This window comes from Epinephelus lanceolatus, chromosome 8, assembly GCF_041903045.1.
Source record: "Epinephelus lanceolatus isolate andai-2023 chromosome 8, ASM4190304v1, whole genome shotgun sequence".
Classification (NCBI taxonomy): Eukaryota; Metazoa; Chordata; class Actinopteri; order Perciformes; family Serranidae; genus Epinephelus; species Epinephelus lanceolatus.
The window spans coordinates 37,755,510-37,773,427 of NC_135741.1; the positions used below are offsets into that span (position 1 = coordinate 37,755,510).

Here is a 17,918-nt window from a genome sequence, read left to right on the forward strand (position 1 = left end):
GTTCAACTGTCCAGCGGAGGAGGGCGAGGAGTGTTCTGCTTTACTTTTCTCGAGTTTATGGACACTTTCTTTGTTGTTGTGTTTAGTTATTGTTATTATTATTATTATTATTATAGCGGACACGTTTTTATGCCTCATAAATGTCTATTTTTAAGTCACTTTTTTAAGTAACAAAGAACTGGCTGCGGACATCAACGCCTGGACTTATTCAGACAGCTAACCTATCCGCTTTGAACGATGCGAGCGGGTGTAACGTTAACGTTACTCGGATTACGTTTGTGTTTTTAATTTGTTACCGAAATGAAAATGAGGAAAGAACTGGAGTTTTGCTCATCATTTTAAACTACGAGGGGTAAGTCCCGATAAATGTAGTTTATGCATCTTCCATGTGGTCATATGGTGGTAGTATTGTTCTGATAACTTTATCACACTAATCTTCTGACCAATGTTACATTAATTTCTTTCTCTTCTACCGTTAACGCTTCATAGCAGTGCATGAGTAAAAGTTAAGAGTAATTTTGCTGTATTTAGTAACATAACCTCAATTAGTTGATGTTCGTAAAAACGTGTAGGCTCTGCTATATGTTTTCCAGTAGTTGGGGTTTTCTCCTTACAGTGGAAAGTCGTAGTTTTCTTTTAATTTAAGTAAATTATCAAGCAGATGTTTGTATCAGTAAGTCCTGTTGTTCATTCGGCTATGGTTTAAACGTTTTTAGTGCAATATAAACTGTCCGGATCAGTGGAAACAAAAACGTATAACGTTATCCTTTACCGTCAGTCTTGACGCTCTTCCAATAGACAACTGGAAAAGTTTGACTTGGTGGTATGACGCTAGAGGTGTAAACCGCCAGGCTACTTTAGGTTATTTTGGCTTTCTAATAAAGCCGAATTAGAGAGTAGATCTTATGAAGTCAGTGGGATGTTTGAGTTTAATTTCTATGGTAATGAGGCTTTGCAGTAAGGAAGAACATTTTAAACATCTATAGTTTTGAAGGGAGTTTGGCGTGTTTTCTTAATGTAACAGAACGAGGGCGAGTTTTTTCTCCTCCACCATCATCTATTCCCCTTTTACTGTAGTTGACTCATTGATTACCGACAAACGTTTAACAGCATTACCAGGACTCAAGCAATAATTCAGGTCGTAGAGTTAGCTCAGGTCATTGAACCTTAATGCATCTGTGATATGGAAATCTTCTGCAGGTGCTGCCAAATGTAGGAAAAACAGTTCAGTTAATAATTAACTGCCTATAGCTGAAAGCATCTGAGATGTATATGCCACTAATCCCCTCAGAGAAAAGGGACAAATTAACACCAGGAACACTGTTAATGAATAGATTTGCATTAATGCATTTGTGCTAAAGCTCTTTAGTTGGGTGACACAAAGTGTGTTTGTAAATGTTTTGATATCATAACTGTCTTGGTCTGAGTTTAAAAGAGACTTTGGAGACATTTTTCATGACAGTGGTATGACAAGAAATGGTGGAACTTGTGTTAAAGTGGTTTATCACCCTTTTAGTCACACTGTCGAAAGTAATGTTTGGTTGCAGGCAAGCTGTTCTAGTGGCTGGTGATGGATCCGTCATTTTCAGGCACTCAGTCTTGGTGTGTCCTTTTAGCTGGCATTTAGCAAACCCACATTTTTCTTTTATTATTGCTTTAACTGTCACTGTTGATGGTGAACCACAGTCGTACAATACTTTAGCTTCAACATGTTGTGTCATGCCACGCTTCTTTGGGAGGGTGTTTTGTGGTGGTTTTGAAGGTGTAATTAGGTTTGATTTAGCTGCCAAGTGATGACGGGGTACTCCAGCTTTATGGGTCTCCTGTCTCGTGTCTACGTAGATGAGTCAGTGAGTTTCACTTGAAAATATAAGGATACCTTTCTGCAGAGTTGACAGCCTAATAAATGTCATTGAAGTTCATTTTGACTCTCTGGCTTTGTACACTTGATATCACAGCACCTCATGGAGTGCCTCACTGGCAATAACAACGTTTGATGTAAGCTGTATGCCATGTGAAAGGGGGAGGTGACTGTTTTAGACAAGTTTGCAAAAGTTACTGTAACCAGCTAGTCACTGATATATTTCTGGATTTACTGTGTTTCAGAGAGACAATGTTTGTTTACTATCACGGGGTTTGAATATAGATGATCCAAACATAGCTCAAATCAGTGGTTTCAACTGGGTGCAAATCTCTCTGCACCATAATTATGGACAGTTTGCTGATCCTTCTTCCTGCAGCTCAGGAAGTGCAACTCATGCCTTCCTGTACAACATACCGCACACAGACAAATAATGCAAGTGGGTCAGTTGGGGAGTCGCATTGTCATTGCGTGGTCTGGCATTGATCGAGCAGCATTCCAGTGCACACTTACATTTGATTTAGGTCAAACCAAACAAAGGCGTCACTTGCGAGACTGACTGACCGACTGTCTCTAGTTAAATTTATTCCCCGACCCCCCTCTTGTACAACTCTGCAGGAATGCAGCTCATAGAGTTATTATGATCATGAGCTGTGCAGTGGAATTTTACCATGTCTCCCCTTCTCCACATTCTCTCAGCCCCGGTCCTAATGTGCAACGTGTCCAGATGGTTTGGTTCCAGCAAGCCAGGAGCTGCTGTACGAGAGTGTACAGTGACCGCATTGATGTCGACTCAGGGAATATGAGTCAGGGTGGATGCCGCTGCAGAACTTTTCATCTAATCTCAGTGTTTGATAGCATTTGGTCAGAGGGAGCAAGACCATAGATCATAAGTCTTTACTATACTGTTATCTTAGCACGAAGGCATTAGTTAATCAGAGTCTGTAGTCCTGTATGTTTTTATCTTGCGTCTGATACATAGCTAAACCATTTGAAGAGCTTTTATAACATTGCGCATAGAGGTGTGGTTAAAATGTTTTCCATCATTCAACTAATTGTCACTGGCGCTTTATGTAATGCTTGAGAATCATGTGTTTTCTTGCCTCTGAAGCTCTTTGAAATTATCTAAAGTGCACATTCTTCCTTGTCATCTGAAAGACAGCTTTGCAAGAATACTAAATTAGATTTAATGCTTTGCTGTATCATTGGCATTTTGTATTTGGCCAGCCATGCGGTTAAGGACAACAGCTACAGAGACGACAGAATTCCCCTGGGGCTAGAGGAGGGTTGGGCAGCTTAAGACACACAGCAGCAGAAATCTGCGGTAACCTTGTTCGTGTCACTGTCTTTCCTTATTCTTAGTGGATATTTATTTTTGGAAACCGACCTTGACAGGAGCCTGTTCTTCCTGACCTTCTCTGTGTCCCTTCCTACAAGTTATAGACAACTTCAGATGTGTTCTGTTTTCAAAAGTAACTGTGTCCTCATGTGTTGCCTCACTACCCCTTTGACCCAGCAGTGTGCTGTCTGGACTTGTTTTTAAGTGCAGTGATTGATGAGTAATTTTTGTGTCTTGTCTTCTTTTTAGGTGGTTTCTAAAAGTAGACCAGGGGGAAATGACACTCTGCTCTGCACAAGAAAACGCATAAAGACATAAAGGATCAGTTATAACCATAAAACTTGTGGCAGCCCTGTTTTTACTTATCATTTCTGGATTAACTGACAACAGATTACGTGGCATTGCCTGTCTGTGTTTGTGAGACAATCCCTGATGCATTCATTTGCCCCCTCTCAGTATGCTGGCTCTGAGGCTGGAGCAGGGCAGGCGAGGGGGTGGTGAAGTTGATCGCCTGCAGAAAGGGGCCACTGTGGCTTGGCAGGGCCGCCAGTCAGGGAGGCCCCCTTCTCACGAGCAGCGCATTAATATCAGGGAGAAGATCTCCCAGTGGGAAGGTCGCAGTCAGCAGGGCAGCAGCCAGGATGCAGGGGTGAAAGCACATCCTCCGACTCTATCCCGAACGTTTTCTGGAGATGTTCTGGGCAACGGATGTTCCAATGAGGGATCAAAAGGAGGGCTTCAGGCAAAACCCAGCCTCTCCAAATCTACGAGTTTGGGCTTAGATTTTCGGGAATCCCCAGCACAAGCTGGACGTGGTGTGGTTGGTAGGAAGTCAGAACCTCTGCAGAAATGTTCCACTGAGTTTACAACCCCAGGGAACAAACCACTTGCTAACTCTACAGTTAAACAAATGTTAACCGCCAATGGCGACCAAAAATCGGATCACATCTTGGAAGTTGAAGTAGTTTCTAAAATCCTACCTCTATCAACCGATGACCAAGAAGAGAACATGCCTGCTGGAAACTTCTACACTTCACGGGGTTTCTGGCGTAAGCTTGAGGGGGACAGACTGCTCTGGGAAAAAGGCAGAGGGTCTTCAGGTGAAGCTCAGCCTCCTCCCAAACCTCTGCGGACATTCCAGTATCAGGGAGCCAACAACAACAACACGGGGAACACAGTGCGATGGGATGGCAAAACCCCTCATGTCAACCGCTCCTACATGAGGAGTAGGAGGGTAGCCCAGCCACCTAGCTTCCCACCTCCTCCATGTCCTGTAGCAAAGACTAATGGGCTCTCGAGGCATAAAAAGAACAGGTGAGTCAGTACACTAAAAGCAGAGCACAAATAACTCTATAACTGATATCTGAAACATATATTTGAAGAAGACGGCTCCTGCTGATACAGTAAGGAAATGCACAAGTGGACATTGAACATTCTGCTTTAGACTCTGACCAAAACAGATATTTTAAAATCCACAGTGTTTTTAGGGCACGTTTTTTTAGAGGGTACTGAGTCTCATTGTTGGCTCGGGTCCAAGTGTGATGTCACATGATATCTGGCAACATTGTTCTCTATTGTCTGGATGTGGCCTAGTTCCTCAGCAGCCACAGGGTCCAGGGTCATCATCTACAGACACGCACACAGACTCTCACACTCGCGCTCTCTCATTCACTGAAGGTTAAGCAAAACAAGACACAACTTGTAACCCATGAACACATTTGGCTCAGGACTTAATAGGTGACATGACTTCTAATGATGTAGTTCTCTGTGACTGTCATGCCCTGGTGTTGTCCGTCAGTATCACGTAAACATTGCCCAGGAGTTGTTGATAATATAATCACAAACAAAGATATTTTCAATTTCCAATTCAAAATTGAGATAACAAAACATATTAAACCTCATAATAGTTTTGATTTTTAAAGGAATGTGTCTGTTATTTAGCCCACCCTTATTGATATAAATAGGGCAGGCAAAATAATAGAAACACCTATCAGTGCTTTACAGTTCAGTAGCACCACAAACTGCATCCTCCTAAGTTCACTTAATATCAGTGAACATGAGCTACCCTGTCAAAGCCTGGAACCAGAGAAGTAAGTCTCAAAATTGTAATGTCATAGAATATAAAGTCTGGAGATTCTCCATAGACAATAAATGGAAGCCTGATTTTATGGACCTGCGGACTGTGTCGTTGTTTTTTATACTCAAATGAGCTTTACTCTGCTGTAGTGTTCACAGTTCTGAAACAGAAAATGTACCTGTATACTCAGAACATTCCCCTGGGTGCTCTCCATATCATCTTAAACATTGTTACCAAGTCATTGCCTATGGAGCAGCTCCAGAATGATACTTGATGACATCACAAGTTTGAGTTTTAGCACTCTAGATTTTGGATTTGGGAGAGAGACGTTCATGTTTACTAATATTTTTGGACTGTCTTAGACCATAGGAATAACAAATGAATTTTGAAATTGGGCATTAGGGTTGCAATGGTATGAGATTTTCATGGAAAAGATAACCATCTCAGAAAATATAAGCTAGTTAATATAGTTTCATGGTATCAGAGTATGACAGAATTTATGTTATCAGTCAGAATGACCCTAAAAGGAATGAACTGGAAGTTATTTTTGGTCGGACAAACATTTTATTACTCTAACTGAAACTTGAAACCGTTTTGTTAATGGAAGTATCGTGTAAAAAGTCTCCCCTTTGAACATTACTAAAATAAAGGGGAGATTCTCCGTCCAGTTGCATTTTTTTTTTAATATTGTCGATTAAGCAAATGTACACGGTATGATAACCATCTTTTATATCACATTATACCCTAAAACCGGTATATTGCTGCAGTCCTATAATGGGCATAGTTCCCCTTTAAGCTTGGAAGGAGCCTCATGTAGTGTATCTGATTATGAGTGCAAGACAAAACCTGATGAACACATAGTTGTGTAAGTGTTATTATTATGAGGCAAACCTTAAAATATCAGTAAAGTTAGTCTGTTACATTAACAAAATATGTATTGTTTTGGATAACTTTGCATTACACCTCACATGTCTGATACATACAGATGAATGCTTTTGCAAGTCTTTAATCACACAGCTTTGACTAAATAATAATTTGAGAGGGACAAAAAGTCAGCCTAGTTATAATAATGTGAAATGACATTTTTTGGTCATCAGTTATCAGCAGGTTGGAAATTGACTTTTTTGCCCACCTGTCACTATAGCTGGTGGATTCCAAAATCTCCCAGCCAGTAGATGCTGGTGAGGTCAGCAAAGCTAGCAACCATTTGCATATTTTACCAGCACTTGGCTGGTGGCCGGTGCTGCTTTCCAACCCTGGTTATCAGTCATGGAATATAACTGGAAACTTCCCAAAGGGTACAAAAAGTTGGCAGGTTTTTTTTTTTTTGCAAGATGCTCAAAACATTTTTTACCCATGGAATAAATAAAAGGTAGTCCAATCTGGCAACACTGCACCTGTTGATGGAAAAAATAATAAGTGTGATACATTGTGAGCGTTATCCAAATTATTAATGTTTTGTTTATGTCAATAGCTTGTCTTTCACCTACAGTCTTCCTGCCATGTCTGCAAACAGCAGGGCTAACAGCTCTACAGGGCTCCTTGTTTACCGGTTTCAGAGGAAGCCATTAGCTGTCATTCATTCTTGTGCGTTATGAAATTTCTGCATGGGGCTATGTATTACATCACACTGAACCATGAATCATGTAACAGTCTTGGTGTCAGCACTTGTGTGCATTGCAAAAGCAACAAGTACATATAAGAAAAAAAGGAAAAGAAAATGTAACTATAAAACATGAACTGCACTTGTTACCAGAGAGCTACATGACAAATCACCTCTAAGTAAATGAAGCTGTATCTTAATTTTTTTTTAAGTTTTCAGTAGAGAAATGTTGCACTGTGACCTAATTTTTACTACAACAGCTGACATTGTCATATTGCCAACTGCTATCTCTGTCTAAATCCTGTCATACGCTTTTTCCTTGTTTTACTTTTAAACAACTTTTATACCATATGCTTAGTCATTTCCTTTCATGACAATTTATCACACTCTCTCTGTCTTGCTGTGTTTGATATCAACACAAGGAATTTTGTCATGGGACGCTGACTGAGTGTAAGACAATAGAGTGAACAATAGTATGGTGGTTATCTTTAGGACAGCAGCGAGGCCCCTCTTTTTCACTGGCTTCCCTTCCCTCACTGCCACAGGAAGTCCTTTGAGTACGAGGATGCTGCGCGTCTAACAGCACAGCAAGGCACCCTGGGAGGCGAGGATAGACACTCGGGCCTTTACCATGCCTACTCTGACGACAACATTTACGAGGACATCGTTTGTAAGTTGAACTCCCTGTGTCATCTAAAGTGAGACATTGTGGAGCTAATTGTGAATGCACTTCTGTCTGGAGCTTTTGATCCTTACACTGACAGTCTGCTTGTCGTGTATTTCAAACTACTTAAATTCCCACCGGTTCTGTTTCAAAAGATGAAGACAGGAAGTCATAAAGACTGTCAGGTTCCTGTCATTGGTCGAATGTCCAGTTACGATTCTTGAATGCCCCATTTAGAGCTTGTTATATTACCATAACAGGGCCTGTTAAAGATGATGCAGAACAGGGAGCAGCGAACTAATCTGGAAAAATAATCGAAGAGCATTCGGCTAAAATTCAATCTTACAGTTTCTGGAATATTGTAACATTTTGAAAGTTATATTCAAGATGGGAAGAGACAGCACAACCGCACATTAAAGTGATTTATAATAAATCAGGACAGGTAGTAAAAAACACTGCCTCATAGACGACTGTGTCTGCAGCAGACGTTGCACTTTAAGTAACCTTCAGTGGTAGAATTTAGACAAATGATGGTACTGCAGTAATTTAATAAGTATCTAGCTGATCCACAGAAAATAAATTTGCAAGTATGAAACTATTTTGATGATCAGTTAATTACTTTAATCCTTTTTCAAGCAAAAATGCACCAAATATCTGGTTGCAGCCTCTCATGTGCTTTTCTTTGTTTTATCTGATATTAAATGGAATGTCTTTGGGGTTTGCTTGAATAAAATAAGCAATTTTAATACATCATCTTGCAAAATTAAACACAGCATCTTCTACTGTTTTCATATTTTATAGACAAAATGATTAATCAAGAAAATAATTGACAAATTCATTGATATGAAAATAATGTTAGTCACCGCCCTTTCTGTATCTATATTCATTAAGGTAGCCATGGTAATTATAAGGAATTATTTGTGTTGTTTTTATAGTAAGCATCTTCTGAAAGTTTTCACTGATAAAACATCCAGTCAGCCCATCTTATCTTTGCCATCACTCTGTCTTCCCTCAGGTGACGTAACCAGAGATAACCCCTATGAGGATGTCAAGCTATCCCCCATGTGTCTTCCTATTGCAAGGCCAAAGGTAATGAAAGTATTTCTTTTCATTAGCTGTTGGCTTTATTAAGAGCCCCACCTAACCTGATATTCCAAGGGAGGAAGTATTGTAGTTTGATATCCTGTAATTATCCAAAACCAAGCAATGACTCCACACTTCTTGTCTTCCAGCTGCCTCCCAAACCCCAAACGTTGCAAGGCAATGCTGGCAAAGTGGAGATGAAGAAGTTCCCAGCATCAACAGCATCCAAATCCTCAACATTTGCAAATACTCCCAAACCAGCTACACCCCAACGTTCAAGCACGCAGAAAACACAGAGGATGCCTCAGGTATATGATACATGGATTGTGATATTAGTCATTTTATTAGGATACCAGGGTTGACTGAGATGTTTTGTGTTTTGTTATATTGCCCTATGGTAGACAAACAAAGTGGTATGTGCTCTGCTGAATGGTGAATCATGTTGGAAAGAACAGAAGGAGGCGTGACTTGTTGAGCAGGAAGGAGAGGACACTGAAAGTAATAGATAGTGGTAGAGCAACATGCTTCATGGGATTTTAGACAGAACTCATGAATTCAATCAAACGACTCATGGCGGTGGGAAGAGCGTGGACAGGGACTAACTTTGACAATAAGGTACAGTAACGAAAAAAAAGGCTTCTGGACATGTATCTGTAAAGCTTATGACTAGGAAAGGAGAGCTTTAAAAAGCATGTGACGCTTGTGCTTTGTGTACCAGCAGGTTTGATGAATGCCATTCAAAGCTATTTTTAGACCGTATTTTACATCCTTGGTGTTTGTTTTCCATTATCTAGCTATTCTAAATAGTTTAGAATAAACAGCTGTGATAGTAATAATAAAACATAAGATTTAGTTATGTTATGCTGTCAACAAACTCTTTTATATCACATCTTTGACAGAGATATTAAAATAATGACATAATAACACCTCATGTATTTTTCTGCTTAACAACAGCACCATTATCTTAGTAGAGGCATTTTACTTTTTTTCTATACACTGTCATACAAGTTTGCCTCCTCAGCTGTAAGTACGTTTGTGTGTCCTCTTTAAGATAAGTTTCGGCTTCCTGTGTGTGCCTGTTTTTGTGTTGAGCCCAACTCTGCGGGCCTCAGTTGAATTGTGTCCACTACAAATACTGAACTGTGTTCTCTCAGGCCACTAACAGAAGAATGCAGGAATGTAAGGTTTAAAAAATGCTGAAAATCTGTAATATAATTACGTACTTAGTGGCTGTTATGTCATGATTCCCTGTAATCATGATTCTATAATGGCTGTGAAATTATGGGGCTGACGAGTACCTGTGTGTGTGTTCTGCTGCACAGTATGTCAACAAGATTGAGACCATCTTTGACGACAAGCGAGGGAGGAAGAGAGTAAAGAACCAGGGATTCTCAGTGCGAGGTAACACACACACACACGCACACACACACACATATACATACACATAGACTGTCACAGATGCCCAAATGTCACTCACATCAACACTTCAATAAGATTAAGTTGAGCCTCGTGGTGGAAATACCCAGCTTTTGATGGTACACACGAGGCCAGCTGCAGCAGGCGAAGCCGCTGATTATGAAACAAAGGCTGACTGTCTGCATCTGATTATGGCTTCTCAAGTCTTTTCCATTCCTCTGCTTCTCCATAATCTCTCTCCCCCCTCTAATTCATATCAACAGAGGAGACCAGTGGGACAGAAAGTGACGCTGAGGACAACCCCAAAGGTAACACCACAGAGTTAATATGTCTGTAATGCCCCTTTATGTTTAGTCTGGTTTTGAAGTTCAAGTTTAGAGGTACATCTTCTTGTATGAAGCAAGAAATCCTCATTTTGTCAGTCAGTATTTGTAATTAGTATAAACACAGGGCTGCATTGAAAAAAGATATATCTATAGCCCCTCTGCAGTATTTATTAGCTTCAGGGATGTTATTATCACTCTTAAGTGCTAGTTAATGTTGGCCATGTTAAATATATCTGTCCAATCAAGTGCCGTACAACCATAATGGGACCATAATGCACCTGATTATACATGATGGGGCTATCAAGACTATGGCTGAAACAGTTAGTCATTTATCAATCAAAAATGCCAAGCGCTCGCTTTTGCTGTGTATCTCTGTTAATAGTCTACAGCCATGCTAGCAGCTCTGTGAGGCTGTACTTGAGCACAGAGGTGCCTTGAGCTAAATGCTGTCGACATGCTAACAATGAAAATGATTACATACTGATTAGTGGTGTTGTTATACACTGGTTTTGACGACAACTCTATTTGAAAAATGAATATTGATATCATGTTAATATTACAGCGATGAAAGTATTCTGTAAATAATCCAGTGCCTCTTAAATTATTGCTGTCCATTCTCACTTTGTCTTCCCATAGGCCAACTGGGTGCCTTTCACTATCCATTAAGTGGAATTGCTCTTTTTACATGATTTCATACAGTTTGATCACAGACTCTCTCTTCACCACTCCCCCACATTTTGATTGTAATTTGTTTGCCAAAAAAGAGACACAGTGCACAATAAACAAAGTTCAAGATATTAGATACTATATAAGTTATAGATATTGCGATTATATCATTATTTTGAACTCCTGGCTACATTCATTGTGTAGTGATATCATGCCAAACCTAATACAGATGTTTACTAGGGAATATTACCCATGCTTACTTTAAACTTAAGTGTAGGGAGTTAGCATGCTAACATTTGCTCATTAGTAATAAGCAAGTACAGCTGAGGCTGGGAATATCTTGAGTTTTGCAGGTATTTGGCTATAAACCAAAATATTGGACAGAATTAAACTTTGACCTAATGATGGCTCCAGAATCACCAAAGTTATTACATTTTATCTTCAGGGGAACATCTGTCTGCACCAGATTTAATGTAAATTCGTCTAATACAGTGTTTGTCAAGATGTATCTGTCTGGACCAAAGTGACAATAAAAAAAAGACTGGAAAGGCCCATCCAAGCAACATCCTCTTTGTAAGAAGTAACAATGAGGTAATGGGAGATTTTAACTTTGAGAAACTCAAATAATACCCCAACTGTAAGATACAGGCTACCAGTTATCCATGGCCATTGTTCACAACTATACTTATATTGGTATTTAAAATGCCTCATATTGCTCCAGTGTGCTGGATGGGATATGTCCCAGGACAACCATTTAACATATAGTCTCATTGTCCGGTGTCCAGCAGGCTCCAGGAGATCAGTTTACATCCAGTCTACACTGAAACGTCAGCCAGCCTACCGCACCCTGGAGAAAGACCTGATCCAGCTGCAGCAGCAGCAGCTTTTCCAGATCTTCGTGGTGGTGTCGCTGAGAAAAGGCTCCCCAGGAAACACCTACTCCCCTGAAATCACTCAGCAGTTCCCCAAAATGGTTAGAGGAAGCTTTTAACAAAACCCTGCCCTTCTTTTAGGCAAAGGAAGTAACTGTGCTTTGATCATAATGCTTTGACTGAATGATGTTCTGTGTGATTTGATAATGTCATGTCCAAAATATAATCTTGTTTGGTAAAATTAAAGGAAGATGATTCCCATCATAAGTGATTATGAATCATTTCAAAGGGATTTTCCCAGGTTTACATAAGTCAAGAGCTTTCATGAAAGCAAGTTGTTGATTTTTTTTTCTCCATACTAATTTTTATTGACATTTTAGCAACTTTAGAATTTTGCCCATTTTTAGAAAGGTTTAGTCCCAGGCACCTATACGGGAAGATAATGCAGAAATACTTGAGACAAGTAAACCTTGCATAAGTTATTCTTAATATCTCATACATAACTAAGATAGGTTCCAATAACTTATATTATTATGCAATTAAATAACCACTGATTGCACCTGAGTCCCCCTGAAACAAGCTAAAGGAAGTAATTTGGAGAACCGCTGCTGTAACTGGAGTCCCTGTGTTTCAGTTTGAGAAGTCATCCCGGCTCTCCAGAGAGGCTGAGGATCAGCTGAGGGTCATCCCCAAGTTTTGCTTTCCTGACTCACACGACTGGAAGCCGTCTGCACACATGCCAAGGTCAGCCCATGCACTACAGTAATATTTTAACTAGCATGATAGATGTATACAGTAGTAACTTCATGCCAAAGGCTAGGAACATGGCACAGTGGTAACATGATACTGTTTTCTATTTTTCATCTGTCATCATTTCCTATATGTTGGTGTTCTCTTTTGTTGGCAATATACACAGAGCTTTCATGTGCTCTAATAAATGTTGTCCAACTTTTCTTTCCTCTACAGTATTTAGCAAAGTTCTGGCACCTTAATTATCAGTTGTATTATGTTTAATACCCCCATTTCCCCTTTTCCTATTTATATCTTCAGCTGTAACCCATAAATTGCTGCTGCAACAACTCATATTCCCCACAGGGATAATTAAAATTTCAACTGATCTAATTAAATCTCTGAGTGCTAAGGGGCATTGGGCATTCTTCTTCTTTCTTTTTTCTCTACTACCGGATATAGTTCATTGTTTTAATGTGGGTTATGATCTCAACTTACACTGCTTCCCTGTCTTTAAAACACTTATCTGAGGTAGTGCAATAAACACACACATAGACACACCTGGCCATTTACCTAGTTTCTGTATGCTGTGCCTTTATCTATGTAAATTAAACAGTCGTGATCTACAGAGACGGTATTTTTTTGTTGTTTGTTTTGCTTTTATAAATGAAGTAATTCCCTACAGACATTTTCCAAACTCTTTTTTCCACTTTTTAAACAAGGAATTACAGCGTTTTTGAGATTATGATCATATGTTTCTTTCAGCGGTTAAAGTCAAGTGAAATCAATTGAATAACATCTCCTGTGTGTGGTTGTCTTCAATGTTTACAGTGAGACCTTCTCCTTTGTTCTGACCGGAGAGGACGGCAGCCGCTGGTTTTGTTACTGCCGTAAGATCTTGGTGAGTTTTCTTGCGTTAACATTTACATCTGAATCATTCACTCGAGCGCTTATGTGTTTGTGTGTGTGTGTGATGACATGGCAGCCGGCCACATGCTTACTCAACATCTCTGAGGAGATGTGAATCAGTACATGTGAATCACAGACCATAAACCACTTCTGAATCGATGACAGAGAGCAAGAAGAATTTCATCATTTCCCCCTCTCTTTTGCCTCACAAGGAGAGCAGCTTTTAGGTCTTTATAAGACACTTTTCAAAACATGCTTTTTAAGGGTTGAAATGATGTGGTATGTCTGCCTTTTCTATTTTGTGTGTTCATTTCTATTATTGTGAGTATGGTTATCTTGTTAAGCTCTCCTTAACTATGTTTTGTTCATTCTGTATTTGGTGTTGACAGTTGGGCCCAACATAACATAAAGAGTTTTATGTTTTATTTTTGGGTAGATAAGACAACCACTACAATCATAAAACTTTAGACTTTAGACTCTTGATTTATTTGATTCTTCCTATCTACAAAGTTGTCACTAAAAATACTAGTAAATACATTTAAAGGGATCATGTGCTCTTTTTGAGAACCTGATTATACTGTCTATGTAAATGTTTGATGTTTTTTTTTTGACATATGTAGCTCTGTTGTTACCCACTTTATGACATGAAACTGTATGTGTCTTTAAGCCCATTGGAAAAGGGAAGAGGCTTCCTGAGGTGCACTGTGTTGTCAGCAAACTAGGCTGTTTCAACCTCTTTGCGAAGGTAAGGCAACTATACAGTGCGTCTGCTCTCTTGTTTCTGCTGATAGAAGCCTTCATAGGGAGATTTGGATGGATTTGCTAAAGTTCAGTGGGAATCCTCTTCAAGTGTGTGAAAGCTACTGTCAACTCCTTGTGTGTATTAGGATGGAATGAGGCTACTCTAAAAGATAATTTTGAGTAATCCCTGGGTGTGTTTTTCAAAAAAAGGAATTATATGCATGCATCTGCGTCACACCCATTTTCCAGTTGGCCGTGTGAAATTTACAAACAGCAGTGAAATTTACAAACAGCAAGTGAGAATGTGGCCAGGAGGAAAACTTCATTTACATGCAGAGCTGCATCTTGGCTCTGTTCTATTGTTTACACTTTAATCAACACAAGTTTTTTCAGGACACAGTAATTTTTGGTATCTCTGTCTGTCCAGATTTTGGAGGAGGTGGAGAGGCGCAGGGAGATTTCCCCAGCGCTGGTTTATCCTTTTATGCGTAGCGTGATGGAGGCCCCTTTTCCAGCCCCTGGACGCACAGTCACCGTCAAGAGCTTCCTCCCTGGCTCTGGGAATGAGGTAACCCTGAAACCAAAGGAGGAAATGTTAATTAGTAGTTTTGTTCCTCCTAACCACTCCTCTCTGCAGACTCAGAATGACTCAGAAGGGGAGGTTATCGGCACACAATAGGCACAGCTATTTCAGCTTTGAGAGGTTCATGTTGGGACAGCTATGTATATTATAACAATCAACAATATCAATTTAGTCATTACTATTTGCAGACTCAAAAGAAGTGAAGTCATGACTCCTTCCAAATCACTACATTTTCTCTTTCAACAGATAGTGGCTCTTAAATTTGGGTTGACATCATTGGGTAAAAATCCCATAATAACCTTTGAGCATATTGCAGTTCAAATGGTCTGAGAGAACACCAGAATTATGCACCTTTGATTGACTCTGTTTTCAGGCTTTAGAAAAATCTAGCCTGTGATGTGAGCCAATCACAGGCCAGCTGTCAATCATGTCAGTCACTGCTCATTAACTGCAGCCAAACTGTCAAACTAGGCAGCACTGATCAAATATGAATCAAGATTCTGTTACTGCATTGTCTATTTCTCACCTCAAATCTTTTCAAAATCATATTTAAGTTTACTCTTTAGCTGTATATTGAGAAAGTTTGTGACCGGAGTGCATGTTTAAAACAGTCAAGCCAAAGCGACGCATCGCTCTCCGGCCAGGCACTCAGCCAACAGTCAGTGTGGATCAGCTAGTGTAAACAGCTACAAGTTATACCACTGTATTTATTTACACTCAGCCTGACTCTGTGTGCTCTTGTCGCATTGCCAGGTACTGACTTTGTGTCGACCAGTGGACTCTAGACTGGAGCACGTGGACTTTGACAGTCTGCTGCAGTGTCTCAGTGTGGGGAATCTCCTGCAGGTGTTTGCCTCCCTTCTGCTTGAGAGGAGGGTCATCTTCGTCGCTGACAAACTCAGGTACTGCTGTGGTATCACAAAACACTGCAAGACCACTTAACCATGGGTATATATAAAGGTGATATACAGCAGCATTTCAAAAATAGTGGAATCAGCAATATTATTAAATTAGACTCCACCTGGATGTGTGCCAGCTATTGCTGATGCTTGATTACATCATACAGACTCAGCGTCAGTGTCATTTATCTGTGTGTACCTTGGCCTCAGTGCTAAGCCATGGCAAAGTTCCAATTGCAAGTCAAGGCATGTTTATTTGTACAGGCCAGTATCACTTGCAGTGTCTCAGTGGGCTCTACAGGGCCACAACAACAACCATCCCAAGCTGGTTGTTACTTGGTAGGATAATTCTCAGTAGAATAATTAACTTCAAATTGTGTCTGTATTTATCATAATGACAGAATAAAAACATATAAACAACAACTATATAAAATGTGAGTCATGTTAACTGCCATATATACATAAAATGCAGGCTACAGGAAAAGTATTTCCTTTTTGCATATCTGCCAACATTTACGCTGATACGGGGCGACCTCTAGTTCACCTGCATGTCATCCCTCTTTCTCTCACCTTTCCTGTCTATCTACAGCTGTCCTATCATTGAAGGCAAAATGCGTAAAAAATAATGTTTAAAAACAAAGAGATATGCTGATACTTATAACAAGCCAATACCAGCGATGTTAAATGCTATGCTTTGATTGAGAATTAAAAGGTTGCGATGGAGTTAGCAGCATGTTAAGGCAGTTTCTATGTTACAACAGAGTGATATAAAACAGATTAAAAAGGGTATCAGAAATAGAATTATCTAGCAGTTGATTCAATATTAAGTGATAGCAGATAGGATTCAGGGTATGCTTTTTGCTGAGTATAATAACAGTAGTTTTTAAAGGGACAAGGTGTGTCATCAGTAATGGCAGTAGCAGATACTGCACAAAGTATTTGCATAGATCAGTTGCCTCCTGGGAGAATTATTTACTACACAAGAGCTATTTGCTGAAAGCTCTTACAGTTGGTCACTTTGAAAATGTGCTGGAAAAGATATCCTTGTGTCATATGATCTGTGTGAGAACTGAGTAGTGTTTTGTCTATAATCTTTTCACTCCCCTCTGTTGACTGTAGCGTGCTGTCTCGGTGTAGCCATGCAGTGCTGGCACTGCTGTACCCCTTCACCTGGCAGCATACCTTTGTGCCTGTGCTACCGGCCAGCATGCTGGACATCAGCTGCTCCCCCACCCCGTTCCTTATTGGGGTGTTGGCACCCTGCCTGCCAGAGGTGCTGGAGCTGCCCATCGAGGAGGTCGGTCAGAATTCTGTTTAAATGTTTTAAAATTATTGTCTAATTTGCAGTTTAAATAGACTGGTTCATCTAGAACCAGACATACAATTCCTGGAAAAGATATACAATTTTAAAAAACTGTTTTCCAGGCTTAGAGATGGTTTAGATTTAACTGAATGTTTTGGAAAAGTGTTGAATACACATTGGTGTGACTATTTTTTTTTAAAAAAATATGCTCATAAAAATCCCAGAACATGTCAAATGTTATGTAAAATATGTTCCTTGTAGTGCTTTTTTTAAAATCTAGTGCTGTGCTGCTGTTTAAATGCCACTAATATCACATGATAACCATGGACCAGACCAGCACTGTGTCATTGCCAAGGCTGTACCTCCTTTTAGGGGAAAGAAACGCGCTGTCATGTCAGGAGAGAAACCGGAAAATGCAAAAAAGCTGATGTGTGGTGACTTAATCAAGTATGATGCTAAATGTTTTAAACTGTGTGGACCTTGAACTAATGACTAAGGTGAAATCTGGACCCTGTGGCTGGACCAGTTGGAACCCACTGGTCTAAATGATGCTGGTGACAGTTACTACGGATGGATAGCTAAGGCTAGCTTGAGTGAGGGGCCGCTGCAGTCATACAGTGTAGCAGCATCAGACTGTCTTCTCGATCTCAATCTCAACTAGATTTAACAGGTGACCATTAACAGGTTGGTTATTTACAGACAGTACTTCGCATAGTGATACCTGGTCATTCAACCAAATATACTGATTTGATTGCATCACTAGGTGTTGTGATCCAAACATAGACCCTTGTTTATTAATGTATCACAAGCAAAACAATTTTTAGACTCTATATTTTCTTTACTTTTC

At 39.9% G+C, this 17,918-nt stretch overlaps 1 protein-coding gene across 2 annotated transcripts in view; it reads left to right on the forward strand.

Moving 5' to 3' along the window:
* Positions 1 to 17,918, forward strand: part of dennd2c (DENN/MADD domain containing 2C) — a 22,309-nt gene continuing 4,391 nt past the window's right edge. The window contains exons 1-14 of one of the 2 annotated variants that reach the window (XM_033628122.2): positions 1 to 352; positions 3,450 to 4,514; positions 7,426 to 7,550; positions 8,560 to 8,633; positions 8,777 to 8,935; positions 9,950 to 10,028; positions 10,307 to 10,351; positions 11,821 to 12,008; positions 12,542 to 12,651; positions 13,468 to 13,537; positions 14,213 to 14,290; positions 14,714 to 14,854; positions 15,623 to 15,771; positions 16,888 to 17,065. In XM_033628122.2, coding sequence (XP_033484013.2) covers positions 3,658 to 4,514; positions 7,426 to 7,550; positions 8,560 to 8,633; positions 8,777 to 8,935; positions 9,950 to 10,028; positions 10,307 to 10,351; positions 11,821 to 12,008; positions 12,542 to 12,651; positions 13,468 to 13,537; positions 14,213 to 14,290; positions 14,714 to 14,854; positions 15,623 to 15,771; positions 16,888 to 17,065 — 2,253 coding nt within the window. In that variant the 5' untranslated portion in view covers positions 1 to 352; positions 3,450 to 3,657. The remainder of the gene's footprint in view (positions 353 to 3,449; positions 4,515 to 7,425; positions 7,551 to 8,559; positions 8,634 to 8,776; positions 8,936 to 9,949; positions 10,029 to 10,306; positions 10,352 to 11,820; positions 12,009 to 12,541; positions 12,652 to 13,467; positions 13,538 to 14,212; positions 14,291 to 14,713; positions 14,855 to 15,622; positions 15,772 to 16,887; positions 17,066 to 17,918) is intronic. The other variant, XM_033628123.2, reaches the window with a different exon arrangement.